At 25.1% G+C, this 21434-nt stretch overlaps 4 protein-coding genes and 1 long non-coding RNA gene across 7 annotated transcripts in view; 3 read left to right on the forward strand and 2 right to left on the reverse strand.

Annotated features, from left to right (window-relative positions):
* Positions 1 to 21434, forward strand: part of LOC126907505 (uncharacterized) — a 131111-nt gene that overhangs the window by 68491 nt on the left and 41186 nt on the right. The window lies entirely within an intron of this gene.
* On the forward strand, positions 7 to 391 carry LOC126907504 (splicing factor 3B subunit 5). The gene has a single exon (XM_050688840.1). The coding sequence runs from the start codon at positions 7 to 9 to the stop codon at positions 262 to 264; it is 258 nt and encodes an 85-aa protein (XP_050544797.1). The 3' UTR covers positions 265 to 391.
* Positions 353 to 3921, reverse strand: LOC126907499 (exosome complex component MTR3). The gene is made up of 4 exons (XM_050688835.1): positions 3694 to 3921; positions 3372 to 3625; positions 808 to 954; positions 353 to 725 (listed from the first exon to the last, which is right to left on the reverse strand). Exons 1-4 carry the CDS (start codon positions 3851 to 3853, stop codon positions 429 to 431), a joined length of 858 nt encoding a protein of 285 aa, XP_050544792.1. The 5' UTR covers positions 3854 to 3921; the 3' UTR covers positions 353 to 428.
* LOC126907495 (neprilysin-1-like) overlaps positions 11004 to 21434 on the forward strand; it is a 35354-nt gene continuing 24923 nt past the window's right edge. Inside the window, exon 1 of the mRNA XM_050688829.1 lies at positions 11004 to 11117. The gene's annotated coding sequence lies outside the window, so the exon portion shown is untranslated. The remainder of the gene's footprint in view (positions 11118 to 21434) is intronic.
* LOC126907492 (chromodomain-helicase-DNA-binding protein Mi-2 homolog) overlaps positions 17221 to 21434 on the reverse strand; it is a 15423-nt gene continuing 11209 nt past the window's right edge. For all 3 annotated transcript variants that reach the window (XM_050688823.1, XM_050688822.1, XM_050688824.1), the window contains exons 28-32: positions 19035 to 19286; positions 18600 to 18853; positions 18171 to 18531; positions 17730 to 17910; positions 17221 to 17666 (exon numbers count right to left, since the gene is read on the reverse strand). In XM_050688823.1, coding sequence (XP_050544780.1) covers positions 17527 to 17666; positions 17730 to 17910; positions 18171 to 18531; positions 18600 to 18853; positions 19035 to 19286 — 1188 coding nt within the window. In that variant the 3' untranslated portion in view covers positions 17221 to 17526. The remainder of the gene's footprint in view (positions 17667 to 17729; positions 17911 to 18170; positions 18532 to 18599; positions 18854 to 19034; positions 19287 to 21434) is intronic.

A 21434-nucleotide genomic window follows, 5' to 3' on the forward strand; every position in this document is an offset into this window, starting at 1 on the left:
AAGATTATGGGTGACCGCTACAATATTCACAGTCAATTGGAGCATTTACAATCAAAATACATAGGAACAGGTCATGCAGATACTACCAAATTTGAGTGGCAAGTTAACCAACATCGTGACTCATGTGCATCATACCTAGGTCATTATGACCTTTTGAACTGGTTTGCTATAGCTGAAAATGAAGCTAAAGCAAGAGTAAGATTCAATCTTATGGAAAAAATGTTGCAACCTTGTGGACCTCCACCTGAGAAACCTGATGAATAAATCAACAATACTATACTAAGATTTTGTACATTTATAATATCAATACTAGAATAAGAATATGCAATTAAAAAAAAAATTTAGTCATTAATTCATACTTTAAAGAATAAATTTTTCATTATATTCTGCATGCTTTTTTTAGTTTTTTTTTTAAATATAACTTATGTCTAAGATTTTTCTTTACATTCTATAAATTCTTCATTAAAGTGTTCATAAACATTATTTCTTACATTATAAAGTACCATAGAATATAGTTTACAATTTTGGTCTATTAATATTTGCACATACTCTGGAAACATATTAACACCCATAGAACCATTTTGAGAAAATTCTGTGATTTGCTGAAGATTTTTCATGTATGATAACATGATGATTCCATGATTTTGTTCACCTATCACTCTTGATAAACATAATGATTCTTCATTATATGTTGGGTCAACTAGAATCTTATTTTCATAAATACCCTAGAAAGTATAAAATTTTACTACTTCTTAACAAATAATAAAAAAAATATATAGTTATAAAAATATTAAATCAAAAACCAACCAACGTAGAAGCAGTAATTACATCATACATAGGTATACAACCATCTACCAAAGCAAACCCAGCAGCATTAATTGCAGTTGCTAAAACAGATCCATCATTTTCAAGAACTAAGACATTGATTTGAATTTCAAAATTTGCAAATTCTCCCTGAAATTTTAAAGTTACTCTATATAAAATTATTAAAATTTCATATTGCAAATATTTCTCAAAAATATTACATAATATCAAATTTTGGTAAGAATAATGATATAACACAAAAAAAAACGGTAGCACAGTGGGGTCGAGGCACAGTGTAGACAAGGCATAGATGGGACATGTATAANCGGTAGCACAGTGGGGTCGAGGCACAGTGTAGACAAGGCATAGATGGGACAAGTATAGATGATATTTGACAGTGATTAAAATCACTATCATAAGAAACGCTTCGATGCAAATCTGTAGATAGTGTTTCATTTAAAGAAATTGATGGATTATTCCAAAAGCAACATCAACTCTTATTTCTTTGATTATATCCTAATTAGTAGTTCTTTGATTTTAAAATATAAAATATGAATAAATACTAATTATAATTATTAAATTTAGTATGAAAATAAAAAAGTAAAAAAAATTTGATAAGTTCAATTTCTTATGTCTTATGACCTTTATTCTATGTCAATTAAATTATATAATATTTATGAAAGTCAATATATTCTCCTAATAAGATATTTTAAAATAAAATAAAATACAAAACCTAGAATTTTAACACAAAGATAGCATATTTTTGTATATAGTATCCATTTGAGCATAGAAGATAGGTCATCGGGACAAATTTTTTTTTTTATTTTGTAGTACATAAAATAAGCTTTAATTTGATAATGAGCAGGTTAAGTGTTAGATTTTCAAAAAAATGATATCAAATGAAAGGGAAATATCTAAGGTTTCAATATAAAAAAATATTATTTTGATTTGTTAATATTTGAAGAAGTTATTGAAGTTATAAGAAAAAAAAAGTGAGAAAAATGACAAAATTTACCGATTTTTAAATTTGTAATTTTTTTGGATATTTCCCCCATTTGCGGGGAATGAGGGAATATTTTTCAATTTTTAAGGGTAATGTGAAGACTTTTCTAGTTGAAGAACTAGATACGATTTATGATCATTTGACATATTTTTGAAAGAAATCGGTCCAGTGAGAGCTGAGAAAAAGTGGCAACAGACATAAAAAAAAAAAAAAACACATCATAGTAAAATTAATACCTTCTCAGCTTCGCATCGAAGCTAAAAAAAAATTGTCTAGTACATTTAGAAATTATTATTGTTCAAAAAATGTTTATATCCTCCGATATAACACGAGTATTTAATTAAAAAAAAAAATTAAAATAAATAATATTTATAATTATTTGTTTAGTGTTAAAATTAAAACATATGCAATTCTTTATAAAAATTTGTTTACAAATAAACAAAATACCCCATTCATTCATAAAAAAATGTATATTTTTAAAAGGTTAAAAAAGAAACAAAACTTATTTTGAAAACTAAGATAATTTAAATTATTAATTAGATTAAAAGTTAATAGATTTATCAGATCTTCGTGACTCAAACTGAACACACAAAATATCTCAGATCTAAATGAAAATGATTAAGACTTTTTATATCTTTTTGTGGAACATTTTTTAAAAATAATTATTTACTTTTTAGACTATATTTAAATTATATTATTTATGTTTCATTAAGAAAATAATTCTATTTTTTTTCAAAATTCCAATATACTCATCAAGTTAAAAACATTTTAATAGATTGCATAAGTATAGAACGTAGGTAAAGTATAAGTAGACCAGTATAAGTTGTACTCAACCTCACTTTATATCCACTACATGTATTAAAATGATTTACATGTCCTAAAATTGATTTTGGCCATTAAATTTTTTTGTAAGAAAAGGGATAAAAACCGTTATTTTTTTAGTGATAAACAATAAAAAAATATGCTTTAAACATAATTTTGGCAATAATTATTTAAAAAAAATAACTCAACAAATTAATAATTGTATTATAAGTTATAAGTGTTGTCAGTTAAGTCTAAGAGACCTGTAAATAAATATAAATAGCTGAAGTAACTTCACAATGTTTGCATGTTAATAAAAGTTTAATAATTGAAACAAAATATATCTGGTCAATCATTTAATGACGAGTTGTAATATTTGGGTAAGGTAATATTTTTTTAAGTGAACCTTATAGTGCCAATATAAATAATATTTCATAAACTAGATATTAAATATTAATTTTAGTTAATTAAATTAAATTATTGTAAGAAATATTTTGATACTCTTCAATTAATTTTTTTTCATTTTTTAAAGGAATTGCTTGAAAAATGGTCATGTAGAATAAAAAGGCTAATCCAAATAATTAACTAATAAACAATTTTAATTTAGTTGAGAAAAGTCACACTAATTTATTTTTAACTGTTTATCTTAAACCAGCTCAACCTCATTTCTTATTCAATAATATTTTATATTACACATACTATTTAGTAAACAATTCTAAAAATCACATATTTAAGAAAAAAAAAATTTTTTGCCTCAACTCACTCTACAAATTGCAGGTTCAAGAGCTCTCCGTAACTCATTACATAATTGACGTTCTTCAGAATCTCTTGTATAACCACGTCGTTGAAGACAAGAAAAAGTAGTAAACTTAAATTCACATTGTAATTCGCCTGTTTTAGCATACTCCACTTTGTTTGGAACTTCTTTAGGATCAAAAACAGAGCATACTACTTTAGTATGACCACATTCAACATAAGCAGATCCTTTAGCTTGAGTGATAATGCCTGTTTTCACACCTGTGAAATGATTTTTAAATTTAACATAAGTAATCTTATAAGTTGTTAATATAATCAATAATATTTACATAATTTTCTATGAGCTAAGAAATCTCGGCCATCATGGCGAATATTTTTCTTTAATGATGAAACAATATCATTTAGATGTTTGGCTCTTTTGGGGATTAAAAACTGTTGGTAAGGAATAGTACCATCGGGTCCTTGAACTCTGTACACATTAGTTGGCATAATAAATATAAAAATTACAAATAATACGTGAAACGGTTAAGCTTAAAAATATCTCTTTAACACAGATTTTTAAATTTGATAACCACATGAGTTTTATTATCTTAGAACATCTATCAAAAACCGAAAGTAACTTTATCAGTCTTTATCATGACTGTTATCTGCGCGGCACTTAAAAAGGCTGAATAAATGTTATTTTCTACAGTAAAGACAAAACCACTTGCTTCAGTAGCGTATTTAGGGGATATAACAATGATTGATAATAACTTCTGGACTAGTATTTCAAAAGTTATTAACAATTTAATATAATGATTTGTGGTGAGAAATGGTTACTGCTACTTTTATCACTAGTCATTCCCCGTACCTTCGTCCCCCTTATATATAAAAATATACTAGTACAATAGTTGTTATCGACCAGTAATTTTCTTAATTATATTATTTTCTATTTTATAAGCTAGTTAAAAATGTATGTTGCCACTAAACAAATTGAGTTTACGCCCCTTTAAGTTATAAGAGAAGATTCTAAAAACTAATTATTAGCTGATAAATCAAGAATTATATGTAACTAAAATATATCAAATATTATATTCCAATATATTTATTTTGCGAGTAATCGAGTGTCTTATGTTAAATCGATCTCTCTGTACCGCAAGTATATCAAATATCATTTTCGTATTCGATGTTTAAAATACCTTAAAGTTCTTAAATCAAGAGTAGTATGATAAATAACAAATATAATTATTTAAATATATAAAACATTTGGAAAAATTAAATTTCACTAGTTTATTTATTTAATCTATCTAATTTAACTATTTTAATCTTTCCAAAAAATTACAATTTTACTGTGGTCGATAAAATTGAATTTATGATTTTTTTTTTTTTTTATAATAGACCGTTTTTAAAAATAAAAACATAATACAGTTACTGTTGTTTAAACTACAATACGCATTTTGGTTTTTGTAGATTTTCAAGATTATTAAAAAAAAAAATTTTAAATACACATTTTTATACGAGAGATGACTTTACTTTTATAATATATAAAGAACTAAGAGTCTTACAAAAATATTTATATAATAAAAAATTCCCAGAAACACATTATTCTATTATTGATAAATTTAATATCTTTACAATGTTATAATGTAAATTGTATTATAACTATCCATACCATAAAAACATTTTGTTCGCACATTTATCCTTAAATATATTAATTTAATTATGACTCGTCCAAATTCAAAGTTGTTTAGTCCAGTTAAGGGTTTATTTTAATGAATTTATTTCCCATGAAAAACAAATATATCTGCGTTACTGTGTTACTTGCAACAATTTAAACAAGCAGGTATCTTAACAAAATGATTTTAATAAAATTTATAAACTCATAAATAACAATTAATATTATTATAAATAATTATTATTAGTAATACGAATGTAATTTCTAATTAGTAATTCTTATTAAGTATTTTTAAATTAAATTAGGGATGTTCAATGTTCACAAGCATATCGAAAATATTGATAATGATAATATTGGCCAAAATGATGTATTACTATGACAATATCAAGACAAAATAGAGATATTTTGATAAATAATTTGACTTGAATTAATTTTCAATTTTTTAAAATATTATTATAGAAAATTTTAAATTAAAAAATAAATAAATAATTATTTTTATAATATATAAAAATTAAATAATAATAATTGTATAAAAATAATTGGTTAGAATAGAGTTCAACTAGTCGGCAGCTATAATGTGATAAGTGTATAGCATAAGAAACATAACTTTCAAGCGCTCCTGATAAATTTATTAAATATGCTTATCGATAAGTCAATTTAGTAGGATCAGTTTTATTATACGAAATAACTATACATTCATTAAAATTTCGTGAGAAATAGGTAATTTTTATATTATAAACATTACCAGGAACGTATGCAGGATTTAGGTAGGGTTTTTATTAATTAAGGTTGATAATATATAATATCCGTGGGGCAATTCAGCCCCTCTATATAGCTGAACTAGTTTAGGGGGGTTAAAACGCTAGAACTATACCCCTAAGTACGCCACTGATTATTTCTAAATATCATGATAAGATAATTTTATCGTTTTTTTAAATATTAAAATTTATAAATAATTGAAATTAAATATTTTGATACTGTGATATATTTTACACACCTCGTCTTTAAATCTAAAAAGAATTTAATAAGAGAATTGAAAAAGATACACATTTTTTTCTTTCAAAATATACAGTCACTGTTAATTTGTAATACATTCATTTATAACGCTTAACAGTCGGTTGTACATAAATTTCATGATAGTTCTGAGATTATTCAAGAGACACAAAAAACAGATGTTTTTGCTATAAGAAATACATGTTAAGTATAATTTCTAATAATATTCTTCCATATAAGATATTATATTATTAATTTAATAAAAAAAATTCTTTATTATTTTTATTAAACTGTATCAAAAAGTTGATTTTTGGAGAAAGTCAGATGGGTAGTATTGCCGCGTGTTGTAATATCATTATCTACAACGATTTTTAAACTAAATTAACTTGTTGAACATAACATAATTTTTTAAAATATTCTTATGCATAAGTAAACTTCACCCTCATTTACGAAAATCAATGAGGGCTTATGAAGCTGAGTCTCCCAAATATTAAATTAGAACCAGGACCATTAATATTCAAGTTATTAACACAATTAGAAAATTTAATTCATTGTTTCTGTTGACAACTTTATGACATATGAATAAAAATAAAATAACTGGTTTATCCTACATTTACCAAACAAAACAAATTTAAGAAGTAATAATTCATTATTAAAATATCAAATTCCTGTTACAACAGTTTGATAACAACATTCATCTACCCTCTTGTATCCTAACCTTATCTTAATTTATCAGCAATGCTTTATAATTTTAAATTGACGTTATTCATTTGTCTCTAGATTTCAAAAGAACGACGTCATTCCAAGAGTCAATCGAAATGTGTGTTATATAATTTTAAGATATTAATTATAGTGTTTTATTATTATTTAACCTATTAAAATATTTTCAAATTCAAAACCCAAAGTTAATCTACAAAATTTTACATTTATTTTAAATTAAATAAGATAGACAAGTAAGTATTAATTGCCCTAATATTAATATTTTTTTATTATTAGTGATAAACGGAGAATACCTAAATTTAGTGTACTTATGTTATTTAAATAACATGTTTAAGAAAAACTTAATTATCAGAATTAAATACAAAAACCTTTAATGTTCAGTGTCTTATAAAAAACAAAGTTGGTTTTTGTCAACGATAAAATACATTTGGTTATACATACACATAATTACTAAAATAAATAATCATAATCTATAGTCTAATAAGTTCAAATTTTGTATTATTAATAGTATTCATTTTCAGATAATTTTAAATTTTTTTGAAATTTAAAGTATTAAAATCTTCATCAGAAGGTTACAACTACGTATGTAGTTTATGCAATAGCAAAATTATTGATTGTAGTCTCACTAGTCCACTGCTTGCATTCCTCTTAGTGTTTGCAGTAAATCTACAAAAATGAATTCAAAAATGTGTATTATGTAATTTAAATATAGAAATTAATATTATTCATATATTAAAATATAATGTCGTGTGACTTAAAAAGTTAATACTTATCAATATTACTTAAAGTAATACATTATTTTCATGATGTCTAATAAAACATACTACCTTTAAAACTAACAGAATTATTTTTGGTTATAAAAATGAATTTAATATTGTGATATTAGTTTTCAAATAGATGGACATTAAATCAAGCTTTTAATTTATAACACTATGTAAAACTATACTTAGTTTGAACTTTGATATAAGATTTATGGAATCAATGTAACACTAAAAATGTATAATTTTTTAAGCGTATTGTAATAATTTTGTTATTCAATGTTCAAATTTTCCTATTAAGAAATGTATATGGACCGCAAACATGTGTTTACCTAACTAAATGTTACATTCTATTCTAGAAAAAAAAAAAGGGTAGGTAAAATCTAGTTGATCTATACCTGCGTCTTGGTCACTTATCAGTACCCGCTAATACCTAGGAGGTACGTATAAACTAGCTGACAATAGTGAATAAGATTTTCTTGTAGGTTATTTTCATTGTTAATATATTTTTCTTTGTGTTAAGATTTTGAACCAAAAAAATAATGACAGAGTTTAAGAATACATTCGATAGATCATATTTTAAAGATTTCCTTCAACCTTTACCTAAAAATATGAATGTTTGATTAGAAAGCAGTATCACTATACCTGTAATAAAATCTTAAATTCGTCAGTGGGTATGAATGCCAAATTGAAACATTTTATACGTACTCAAACATTTTCAGTATTAAGTATTTATGCACTATATTAAACATACTGTTTATAAAAAATTTTTTTTTAATTTTGTTTCATATTTTTAAGATTTTTTGCTGAATGATAGATAATTAAGAATACTACCATTATAGCTATCGTTATTGTTAAAAATTTTAATAGTTTTAATATAATATTAAGTATCAATATTGTTATGTTAATTGTTCACAATTTTAAAATAAAAACATTTCTCAATGCAATTACCATGAGCGCAAATAGTATACAATTTTCGTGGCCATGGCAGTTGTCCTTTAAAGTGGGAAAAACAGAATTTCATTACTTTATTATAACCAAAAATATTGTTCCAATTTCAACACATTGACGGATTTTCAACTTTAAATAATAAAAATAATTAGATTAAATTCCTAGAAATATAAGAAATATTTGTATCGTTTTTATTATAGTAACAAGTTCGCGATAAGTTGACCAGGAACACTCAGTAATGTAATTTGAAATTTGTGATAAAAACGGATTATTCAATTCTATTTTAATTTATTACATTACTATTAGTAATCAATCCAAATATAATAATTTACTACATTTGGGCAATTTCGGCTTATCTTTAAATAAAACATTTTTTAAATTATTGGATTAAAGATCAGTGATTTTTTAATCCAAATTCTAGTTATCATTAAATCTTTTATCGAAATACATAGAAAAAAAAGAATTTTTCAATTTTTAAATTCGAGATTTTTTTTTGTCACTTTGAAACCCCATGAAAAATATCGTTACTATAAAAAAAAATTATAGGAAAATAAAAAAAATAACCAGAAATAGTCACTAATCATGACTAGGCTAGTAAAATATGAGATGACGCCTCAAGCCTGTGGGCCCAGGTCTGTTCGCTCCTACCTCCTTAATTTAAGCCTTGTCTCGTATACAACCATTAATATAGCTTAAGGATTGTAGTGCTATTGTACCTTCTAAAATTATTTTAATTTTCAACATTTTAACATTATTCAAAAATTATATATTGCTCTAAAATTTTAATTTTAAAATTCTCATTAACAATAAGAAAAAAAAGAGTAAGATTTTTAACTTAGAATTAAAATTTATAATATTTAAAAATTAATCAAATTGAAATATACAGCTAATTATTTTATGTAGATTAAGTAGTAAATTAATTTACAGCAAATATCTCTGTTGAATATAATAAAAAAATATTGTATATTACAATAAATTAGAAAATAAATTTAATCTATGGTTTAATTAATTAATTAGTTTGTTCTTATAAAATTTGTATATGATATATTGTAATATTTATCTAATTAATATTCAGGTATATCTAAAGTCTTTGGTGATATATTAAGCACAGTTTAATGGAATGTTATTTAATGTGTTTAAAGTTAATTCGTTCAATTAAAAAGTAATCAAACGTCATTAAAATAGCAACTAATATTATAATAATTACTATTATTCAATAGTTGTTTCAAATTTTAGTATACGTTTATCTGTCTTATAATAAGTTACTGTATTGAGTCTTCGGATATAATGTAGTTGATTCTTTCAGTTAAAAGCATATCTTGAACTTTATTCCATCTAAAACGCAGTTGAAGTAGTAAACTGTAATAGCAAAGGTTCTCATTTTATAAGGTAGTATTTACAAGTTAATTGTACCTACCTAAATGATGTTTCAATCGAAATTATTGTACTTGTAGTTCGTAGATTCGTTTAGTAATTATAAATATAGAAATATACTTCATTACTATTTTTAATAGCATTTATAATTTTCATTTATAATAGAATATTCTATTTCGAAATAATTAGGTAATTCGAATTTCCATTTTAGTTTTACAGATTTTTGATTGTATAATTAACACTATACTATTATTTTTACGGGTTAATTCTGTCACTTTTATTTCACATTATTTTAACCGATAAATGAATGACTAATTGTTTTAATATCTAATTAACGATGTTTTAAATGATTTTTGAATTTATATAAAATTGTATTATAAAACATTTTTTCCCTTTAAAATCCTTTTAAATATAATTCTTACAAAAATGGTAAATTATGAAATATTTATTCATTTATTGATCTTGGAGGATTTTATGCTAAACAATATGTAATAAAATTAATGATTAATTCACAATTATTTTAGAGAATTTTAGTTTGTTTTATTAAGTAAACAATACAACACTTCCGATTATATTAATTATTTATTCTAAGACACGAGTTTTGTGTGTTACCTCAAAATCTGTATAAAAACCAATTAAAAAATCTTAACTAAGTAGTAAACGATGTTACCACTTTTAATATGTATTTAACATCGACACATTTTAGCTATGTCTTATATAACAAGTTTAAACGTTATTTTAAATTAAAAAAAAATATTTTATTGTTCGAGTACAAAATTTCAAGTTCAGTAATTTATAGGTTTTTTTTATTTGAATATTTAAATATTATAAAGTGTTATCGGGTTGGTCATTAATATATTTATTATTATTAATAATCGTTAGTTAAATTTATGTTTTTTTTCAATACTCTTTAACAGTTCAAAATAAAATATTATCTGGGCAACCATTCTTTATACTGACCTTAGTCAATATACTTCAATCCACTAGTATCAAACATGTACAATAGTAACTAAAATTTAAAAAAAAAAAAAAAGTAACCGTTTTGGTTCCACGTGTGGGGCAGTGCATTGTGTACGCTTTGGGTGAAATCACAATCGCTCGCTGAACACAATCTGCAGGTAGGGTAGCAACCCTCTTTACTCGCTATTTGACCTAGGCACTACAATATAAGGTCCTCGCTTCCTCAAGAAGGATCAGTATGTTACCGGCAGTTCGATGGAAACGTGTGACACAAATGTGTGTGCGCTCTACACTTGTTGGACTATGAATAGGTGAAGCCCGCCAAATTCCAATCCTACAAAATGTAAGTTGCATGAAAATAAATTTTATAACGATTTTTTGTTGTGATTCTAATATTTCGTTAAGTTACAAATAATATTCAAGTAATTATTGGTTGGTAGTATAATTCTTAGTAACATTGATTATTTAAGTACTGTGACTAGAATTTATACTACTAACTGATAACTAATAAATCCATTTTGTAACTCGCACCAAGTTCTTATTGCTTATTGTACATATATATATTTTTTATATCTAAGTTTTTGTAAATTTATGTTCATCTTTTCGAATTACTTGTTACTTAAATACGATGAACACTCACTCGGGTAGAATAAACGTCTTTTGCTAGTTTAAGCTATTTTTCAATATTCTGCTAAAGATGTTTACTACTCTATGGTGTGTCATCCTAACTACGAATTGAATGATTTCAACTAATTAAGGAAAATGTCATTTTGTATTCAAGGTAACGGATTTGCTATGGGAAAGATCATGTTAAATATCCCAAGCGAATCCTGTACCCTGAATATTTTATGAAAACGTCGCCGTATCATCATAAGTATTATTACAACTGTTGCGGAGTTTGGTATTCTTTGGGATTTAAGAGAGCAGGTTTTAAGTTTGAAATACCAGCTATCTTGAATTTCAAAATACCCAATTTTGACGATTCTCCGACTAGTACAACTTTATGATCAATTCCTATTGGTAACACTCAACGTCTTTAGCATGTTATTAATGAAAGCCTAAAGATGTTTTTGTTGCCTTTGGAGTTTCATAAATAATCTGCGAATTATAGGTTTCATTCATAACTGATATAGTATTAACTGTTTGATTTAGTATTAATAGAATTTCAATTATCTAAAGTCATAAGGAAGAAAAGAAAATTATTTTGGAGTAGCAAAAAGCATCTTTAACTAGTATATTATAGTAATCTAGTAAAGATGTTTTAACTACTCCAAAATATTTTCTTAATCTACTTAGTTAAATTTATAATTAAAAAGTATTGTATATTTTGAGTGATTTACATGAATTATCATTAGTGACATGATATTTTTTACAGTCTTATCTCAAGGTAACTTATTCACTGTGGGAGTGATATTAAATATCCCACGGGAGAATGGGGGACCCCGAGGTGTGACATCATATCGCCAAATATTAACTTGTATGTATTAGTAATTTTATTTTTTACTTTGTTTTGATTCTAATTTTAAGTTTTAATATATCTATAGAGATTTTTATACAATGCAATATTGTTATTAACATTGCACAGCTCAAGTTAAATTTAACCTCAATAAGAAGCTGATATTCTTTGGGATTTCTAGTGGGCTGGTATAAAGAGTATAAATTGACCAGTTCCTTAGAATCCCAGGATATTAGTATTCAATAATTTCGTCGATAGATACAATCGTTTGTATTTTTATATTTGAAATTTTTGTCATCTTTTATAAATTAAAACATGAAAATTGTAGCGAAATTAATATATTTATGATTATTATTTATTTATTTACAATTATGATTAGTCATAAGATAAGACATGTTTATTGGTAATAAGTAATTCGTAATTATGTTGGATTTATTAGAACACACAACTGGTATTTTCAAAACATTAAAATAACTTTTAACTCGTAGTTTTAACAGTTTTTAAACGATTTTTTACTATAAAATATCTAATTAAAGTTAAATAATACATTTTTTTAATAACTATAAAATGTCTTTACCTAACTGAGAAGTAATATATCGCCACACTTTAAATTTTAACAAATGATGGAGATCTGTATTGACTAATTCATAAAAAGTCAGAATTTTTTTAACAAATAATAGTCCTGAGTAAATATTGACAAATTAAATTTCTGAAATGTATTTTATATAATGTAGTTATTTTTTTATAAATATTCAATATTAATCAAATTATTGTATAGCAAACTTCCTTGCCCCTTTCGGTGGATATTAAATATTTTGAAACAAATATACTCGATGTAGGTTTTTGTAATTTAAAGTGTTTTCAACATGTTAATGTTAACAGTTTTTTTCATTTTTCCATACTCAGTTTTAACCTCTGAAATTTTATTTAAAAAATTGATCTTGTTTAAACAATATATAAAATAATTAAATTACTCGAAAGTATTAAAAAAAATTTTTGTGGCCAACAATTAAACCAATAATGGCCGAACATTTGTCCTTTGAAGTATTTTTTTTTTGAAACAATGCATAATAAGATAAGGTTGAATGAACAAAAAAAGTGATTATTCTGTGAAATATATTATATAGAGTGTTGAATAAGTGAGGAAACGGGTTTCTATCATTCTCATTGTTTGTAACAACTGACATGTTTCCTTACTTACTGAACATGCTGTATATGTGTTTGTATGAAATGTTTTCGATACGTTGTGTTCGTTTACTATAATTTACAAGATTATTTTTGAAGCTACCTGTAAACTAAATTCTCAGAATCGTACGCGATGATCAGGACATGTGTGTTAACATAACCACCCCAAACCGAAAAAACGACCTTGATACATTAGTAAATAGAAACGAAATATTATCAAATATTCCTTTGTAAACGAATTTTGTTGAAATTTTACGGCATTTAACTCATGTCAACATTTTTTACACAGAGTTGCGTTAAAATTGTATGTTTTTTTAAATATTTTAGTTACAATTAAAATATCATAACAACAATAAATTATTTATGAAGTATTGACATGTTTTAGTGTTTAGATGAAAAAAGTTAAAAATTATTTGCGTAGGTAGTTACAGAAAAATGCATACGCACGATAGATTTATTAAATTCTAGTAAATGAATGTTGAATAGATACGAGTTAGGTATTTTCTATGTATTTTGTTGTTAAGTATGAGAAAAACAACATAAAAGATTATATATTGATGATTGGCAATCGTAGATTTCGCTTCTCTTGCTATTTAACTACCTTCGTCTTTGAACATTTCACACAATAAACCTCTATTAATGTGGCATTCGAATCCTAACCATATCCCGCGACGTAGCCACGTGTGGAATAGGCTTGTAAACAACCTTGCGGGTATGGAATACCAACCCCTGTGAGCTATTATACTAGAGGGTATCCTTTAGAAATCAACTAAATAACCGCGTGTTTGTCGTGCCCAGAACAAAAAGTGCTAGGCCGTAAATACCATTGCGGTGGAATTCAATTCATACAACTGTTACTCATTTATAAGCTAATGTCACATACTTATTAAAATACTGTACTTGTATTTTACTATGAAGTTATGTTGTGTTTTTAAATAAATGATGAATAACTCGTCTACGTTTAATTGATAATAATCATCAAGGGAATAAATGAGGGTTACACTTATATAAGGGCGTAATTATTTTATTGTTGATATATTAAATATAAAAACATCAATGAGCGTAGCTTGAAAACTTTTTGAAAGCTATAGTCTCATATTTCATTACAATTTGTGTAAAGGAATTGACTGAAATTATTCTACCACACTACATCATCACCCGAAAAATTCAATTCATTTTTATGAATGTTTCTATGTGTACTGGCTTCTATAGTACCTATGCAAACTATGACGGTATAAGATGTAGAAGGACCAAAGATTTACTATGAATATTTACTGAAAAAGTTCAGCTTTGATTTTTGTAAAATTACTATCAAAAACAACTTAGAAAGCTATGTGTAATGGTTTATACTTGAGGTATAGATTTAAAATTTTGTAAGTACTTTAATATAGCCCATTTAAGTTTTAAATAGTTTTTTTTGTTTATGAGCAATTAATTGGTGATTATCTCAAAAACTAGAATTACTTTAAAATTTTTAAGAGAAGATTAGGAATCAGCTACAAATTTCTATTTAGAACCTTCTGACATTGTTTAACGTAAAAAAATTATTTTTTTGTTGTGCAGTGATATCAGTCATCACTTATCAATATAATATTCGTTTATATTTTTTTTAAATATAATATTTACATTTTGAAATAGTAAATTTTTTATACATACTTATAACTTTTTCAATTTTTTCATTATAAATACTTAGATTTGTTTTATTGATGATTTGTTAAGCCATACGAATAAATAAATCGGATAGAGACCAAATTACAGAATTATTTAAATTACATTTTAATACTGAAAATTGCTCTTCTGAAATTATTGAAAGGACTGAGCAACATGTAGACATTAATTCAAAAACGTTTATTCCCCTCCTCAATTATATCACCGGATTTACTAAAATTGTTATTCTATTAAAATAAGACTTCGGTATATTGTCTTTAGTGTATAATTCTAATTGTTATCCATGGTCTTATAACATAAGACTAGACTTTTAAGACTGCTAATCATTCAATTAGCACTTTCTTAAACGTGGATATGAGAAATATATGCTTAAATACAGATAACTCCGTTTTCTTAAACACGTGGAGATTAATTTTATTTTGAAAATTTAACCACCCCTTTGTATAAGTGGCTTTACACTCTCCTGTATATAGAATCCACAGATTTTCATAAAATATGATGAATATCGATTTGATCTTATATTTTCTAAGTACATATTGATATTCATCCAAAATTAAAATATTTACTTCTAACATTACTTAATAATTATTGCTGAAAATAACATTCTAAATATTTTTAGTTTTATTTTTTGTATACGATTATTTCAATATAGAGGCGTACTCAAGATTTTCATAATGAGGGGCGAGTTATACTTTACCTCCCTTCAATATATTTAAAAATTTTAAATACAAGGCGACGAATTGCTTAACTATGCTCAAAACTAGTATTGATAAATTAAGTTTGTTAATTTTTAATTCCAACGAGACCAAAATAGAAAATGCCCATTAGCTCTATTATTAAAATATGCTCATTTTTTAGTTATATACATTGTATATTATAAAATTTTAAATTACCTTTCTTTGATTTTAAATATAATATAAACGTAGGGAAGACCTTAGAAACTACGGTCACCTTAGCAAAAATGTTAAATCTCTGGTTCTAAGACTATATGTTTTGCTAATACTACAAAAGATGCATTAACATATTGACTGCATTAGTCAGTCTCAGATTTTTAAAACATAATTTTATTTATAAAAATAATTTTTTTTTAATGCAAATGACCGGCATTCCTTTTACCACGGTGGAATATCGGCCATACATAAATACATGCAAAAAGATAGGGAAAGTTATTTTTAAAAAAATCATTGAAATATCAATTATAAATATATAATAATTTACTTACCTTAAATTAAATTTTTTTTAGATAAACGCTGAAAACTATTTTTACACATTTAAACGTGAAAACGTTTTTTTGATAATATCGTTCTAATAAGAAGTTTTTTTTATCATTCTTAATCTATATATATATGGTCAACATAATTTTAGATGCATGGGTTTATTAGACAATGAGGTGACAGGTATTACCCACTGACCATAGTTCCACCAGTCACTCCTATACTTAAAGTATGTTACCGCATTAAAAATTTGATTATACTTAAACTTTTATTGCAGTAGCATACTTCTTTATTTTTTAATGCGTAAAAATATTTAATTGAATAAGATGACCGATTGTTAACTTTTGATTAGATATTTTACAAGGTATTTTCATATCTGAAGAGAGGCAATACTCAAAAATGCTTAATAATAAAAAAATTAATTTATGCCCTACACCCCAGCTTTTATTTTAATGTGTCAATATTAAAATCAATTTATAGACATTCAAGTGATACAAGTGATTTTTGTGTTTTAATTTCAAATAAAAAAATCACCAATATATATCAATTAAAATATTTAGTTATGAAACAGAAAGTGATAATGAGACCCATACAAATTGTTGCTTCAAACCTAGAATTAGTTATACTTAAAACAAAATAATAATTTATAAAAAAGGAATACAAACCTAGTTAACAATAACATAATTGAAGGATCCTTTATGAAATACTTCAGCAAATTAGTAACTGGAAAATATGTCATAAGAGTTGTTCATGTTATAAAATAGCTTACACCACAAAATACTTTGGAAAATAAGTTGTATTAACTTTATTGATTTTCTAAAGTATCATTAAAATGAAATTAAAAATTTCCTTATAATATAAATTAAAACCCTTAAAAAAAATAAATATTAAAAATAAAAGTTATTAAGTAAATACATTTAAGCTAATATAGTTGTCCATTTTATTGATTGTAAAATATATAAAAAAAAAAAAAAAAAAAACATATGGACGCTGCAACTGCAGTAATTAAATGAATTGGTCACTAATCATCACAAAAGAAAAACATATTAATTTTTTACAAATGGTTTTCAATGTAAAATTCAATGTATTGTAGTATAAATTACGAAAATGATCAAATAGTTCAAATTATTTAATCAACTGATGGAGAAAATATAATTTTTTTTTTTAGATAGAGATCTAGAGTCAAAGAATAAAGGTACTGTAAAAATATTATAAAACATAAATGACACTTAAGCAGTGCCTGATGATGAAGTTTGTTGACCAGGCACAGAATACTGAGGTCTAAAGTTAGTAAAATTGGTATTGCCAAATGCTCCATTTAACTGACCATTTTGGAAGCCATTAGGATACTGATTACTAATAGCACCAACTGAAAATAAAAATAATAACTTAAAAATCTTGTTCGAGTAGAATGAATTCTCAATAGAATTACCTCCAGGTTGTTGCTGAGAACTAGAAGTGGCAGATGATGTTGTAGCTGCCAAACGAGAAAGAATGGATCTTTCAGACATTTGAAGTCTCTGAGCAACTGGTGGTATGCGTGCTAATGTCGCAGGCAGTCGGCTAACATCAGATTTCATGTCTGATAAAAGTTCTTCCAATTGGTTTAATACCTAAAATTAAAAAAAATAGTAATTAGTTCTCAAATTTTAATACCCAGAATTGGTATGTTTTCAAAAATAAAACATATGATATATAAAATTAATTTTGATGGTGATAAATAAATTATATTTTAAAATACTATACAAATGATATTATATTATATATTTTTATGAACATTAAGTATTACAATAATATTAATGAATACCATGAAAGTTTTCTAATAAGTAAAATTTATTGATAAAATGGGATGTAATTTTTTTTATGAAAATACCTTGTGAAGAACAGCATTAGCTGGTTTATTTCCCGCTAAACTTTCTTTGGATAAGTGTTGATGAGATTCTGCTAAACATTCAACTTCAGCAAAACGAGCATTTAAAGACATAGCTGGATGATTGGGATCTTGTGTAAGATTTAAATAAGCAGCTCTTCTTAATTGTTCTTCAATAACAAGTGCTTGTTCTAAGAGCTTAAACCTTCTAGCTAAAAATTTATTTTTTATTTCCAAAAAGTTTCCTTTGCCAACATCCATTTTAAATGGTTCATTTATAATAGCAAAGCGAATATCATTTTGAATATCTTGCCAACGACCATAACCATGTGTTACAATACCAGCCAACAACCAATAGTCATGACTAAAATAATATTTATTGAAATCACAATTTATTTAAAAAAAAAAAAAAAGGTTTTAATTCTATTTTACCGTCTATGCCATATTTCATATTCACGTCCAGGAACAGCTGCTTTTTCTTCATTTACCCATAATGTATGAAGTTCAGTAAATCCACCATCAGCAATATTAAACATGAATTTTCTGGTAATTTTGTCTTCTTTATCATTTTCAGTTCCAATACCTGCAGCAACTTTAGCTCTTTCAGCTTCTTCTAACAATTTTTGTTTAGCTTCATCATCAGCTTGTTGCACCTTTAATGAAGCTTCAGCTGATTTCTTTTCATCCTAAAATATATATTTTTGATATTAATTTTGTAAGAAAAAAAATCCATGAATTCTTTAATGAATTTCCTTTACACAAATTTTGAGACATTAAAAAGAATTAACAATTAGTATAATAACTTCTTATCTTAAATAATTAAATTTGTTTAGTAGTATAAATCATAGAAAAGAATAAGTTACTTACTTCTTTAGATTCTGTGGATTCTTCCTTGGATTTTTCTTTATCCTTTTCTTCATTTTCTATTTCTTCTTCAGTTTTATCTGTGGTTTCTTTTTGGTCATTTGAATTACACTCTTTTTGTTCAGATTTCAAATTTTCAGTTTCAGTGTCTTCTTTCTCATTTTTATTTTCTGCTGGTTTTTCCTCTGCAGTATTGTCCTTTTGAAGATCAACGGGTTCTTTAGTTTCAGAAACTTCTTCTTTTATTTCTTTTTCCTAAAAAATATTATATATAAAATAATTTATATATTATTATATAAAAACTGAAAATAATATTAACATTTTTTTTGTTGTTGATACTTATCAAATTTTGTTAATTTATACTACCATAATAATTATCCTATAAAGAACATAAAATAAAAAACTTTTGACAAAAATTTTAGACTTATTTTGTAGAAAATCAAAAAGAATATTAGAATAATTTTTAAATATCTAGGAACAAAATTGTTTTTACATTGAAATGTCATTTGTGTACCTAAAATTTTGTATTTTCTTTATTGGGTTGTAAATTGATAAGTGCTACTAATTCATAACATGATAGGGGTGTACAGTTTATTAAATTTCTATGAATAGGTAGAAATTATCGATATAAAATAAGACAATGTTTCTTCTGACCATTACTCAACTTTAAATGGTTGTAACTTGTCAAAAACTTGTAAAAATCGAATAATATAAAATATTATTTTTCAATTGAATAAATCTAATGATATATAAAAAACCCAGCACAGGGGGGTCACGGCACAGTGGTGACGTGGCATAGTTGGATCAAGTATAATGATATCTGACAGTGATTAAAATCACTATAAAAAAAAAAACGTTTCGATGCAAATCTTTAGATAGTGTTTAATTTTAAAAAATTGGTGGATTATTCCAAGTTTCATAAACTGCCAGTTCCTTATTAATATCCTGATTAAGATAAAGTATGTCGAATGAAAAAGGGTTTATTAAAAAATATTATTTCTCTTAAAAAAATTGTGTGGATCCATAAACTTTTCAATAAGTTATAGCATTATAAAGTTAAATATAATATAAATAATAAAATCGAGAATTTTCACACAAAAATAGCATTCGGTAGCCGTTTTCACCATGAAGACAAGTCCAGAGGTCAAATTTTTTTTTTTTTAAATTAAAGTATATTACATTAGCTTTAATTTAAGATATGTATAAAAGTGTCAGACCTTCAACTTTTGAAAATGTTCAGAACATTTTTAAAAGTTAAGTTGAAAAAGTTAATTTTTTGTGAAAAAGTTGTAATTTTAAATCCCCCCCTGTGGGCAATTAAAGGGTCAAATTTACAAAAAAAATGATATATCAAATGATAGGTAAAGACATCAAGCACCTATAAAAAAAAAAAATTATATTGATATAATCATTTTTGAAAAAGTTACGGCACATTTTAGTAAAAAAAAATTGAAAAAATTTCGAAAATTAGCGATTTTTAAATTTGTAATTTTTTTGGAGGTTTCCCTCATTTACGGGGAACGGGGGAATTTTTTTTCAATTTTTAAGGGTAATATATTCGACTAGATACGATTTGTGATCTTTTGACGTATCATTGAAAGAAATCCGTTCGGTGAGAGCTGAGAAAAAGTGGTAACAGACACAAACAGGCGTTATTTTTGATTCTAAATTAAATTTCTCCCCTCACACAGAAATGATAAGAAATAAAGCTATGCGTAATTTGGGAATTATTAAATNATGCGTAATTTGGGATTTATTAAACGCACTTGTGGCTCATTTATAGATCCTGTTCCTCTAAAAATTCTGTTTTATTCCCTTGTACGTTCCCATCTTGAATACTGTCCTCTAATTTGGTTAAACAATACTTCTAAACAAAACACCGCACTAGAATCTGTTCAAAATAATTTTCTCTGTTTTATTTCATTTAAATTTAACATACACAGACCTCCCCATAGCTCTTATGACAGCATTCTTAATTACCTTAATTTTAATACACTCAAAGAACGTCGAATGCTTTTGATTTCAAAATTTCTACATTAATTATTATTAGGACTCATTGATTGTCCGGAACTCCTATCATTAATTAATTTAAAAATAAATAATATTAATACTAGAAATCCTAAACCTTTTTATCCTCAATTCTCAAAAAAAAATTACATTTTAAATTCCCCTGCAAACCTTTTGATGACAACTGGTAATATATATTTGTTTGATTTTTTTAAATGATTTTTTGTATTTTTAGTGAACTTTTCTGAGTTTTTATATTCATTTATATTATAATAGTTTGTTTCATAATACTGTATACTTTTTCGCATTTATATAAAATTGTTTTTTATTCTTGTATCTTACTTTACACCCATGTAAATTGTTATTGGACTAACGTCCGTTTAAAATAAAATAAAA

The sequence above is a fragment of the Daktulosphaira vitifoliae genome, unplaced genomic scaffold (genome assembly GCF_025091365.1).
Source record: "Daktulosphaira vitifoliae isolate Bord-2020 unplaced genomic scaffold, ASM2509136v1 Scaffold_5, whole genome shotgun sequence".
NCBI lineage: Eukaryota > Metazoa > Arthropoda > Insecta > Hemiptera > Phylloxeridae > Daktulosphaira > Daktulosphaira vitifoliae.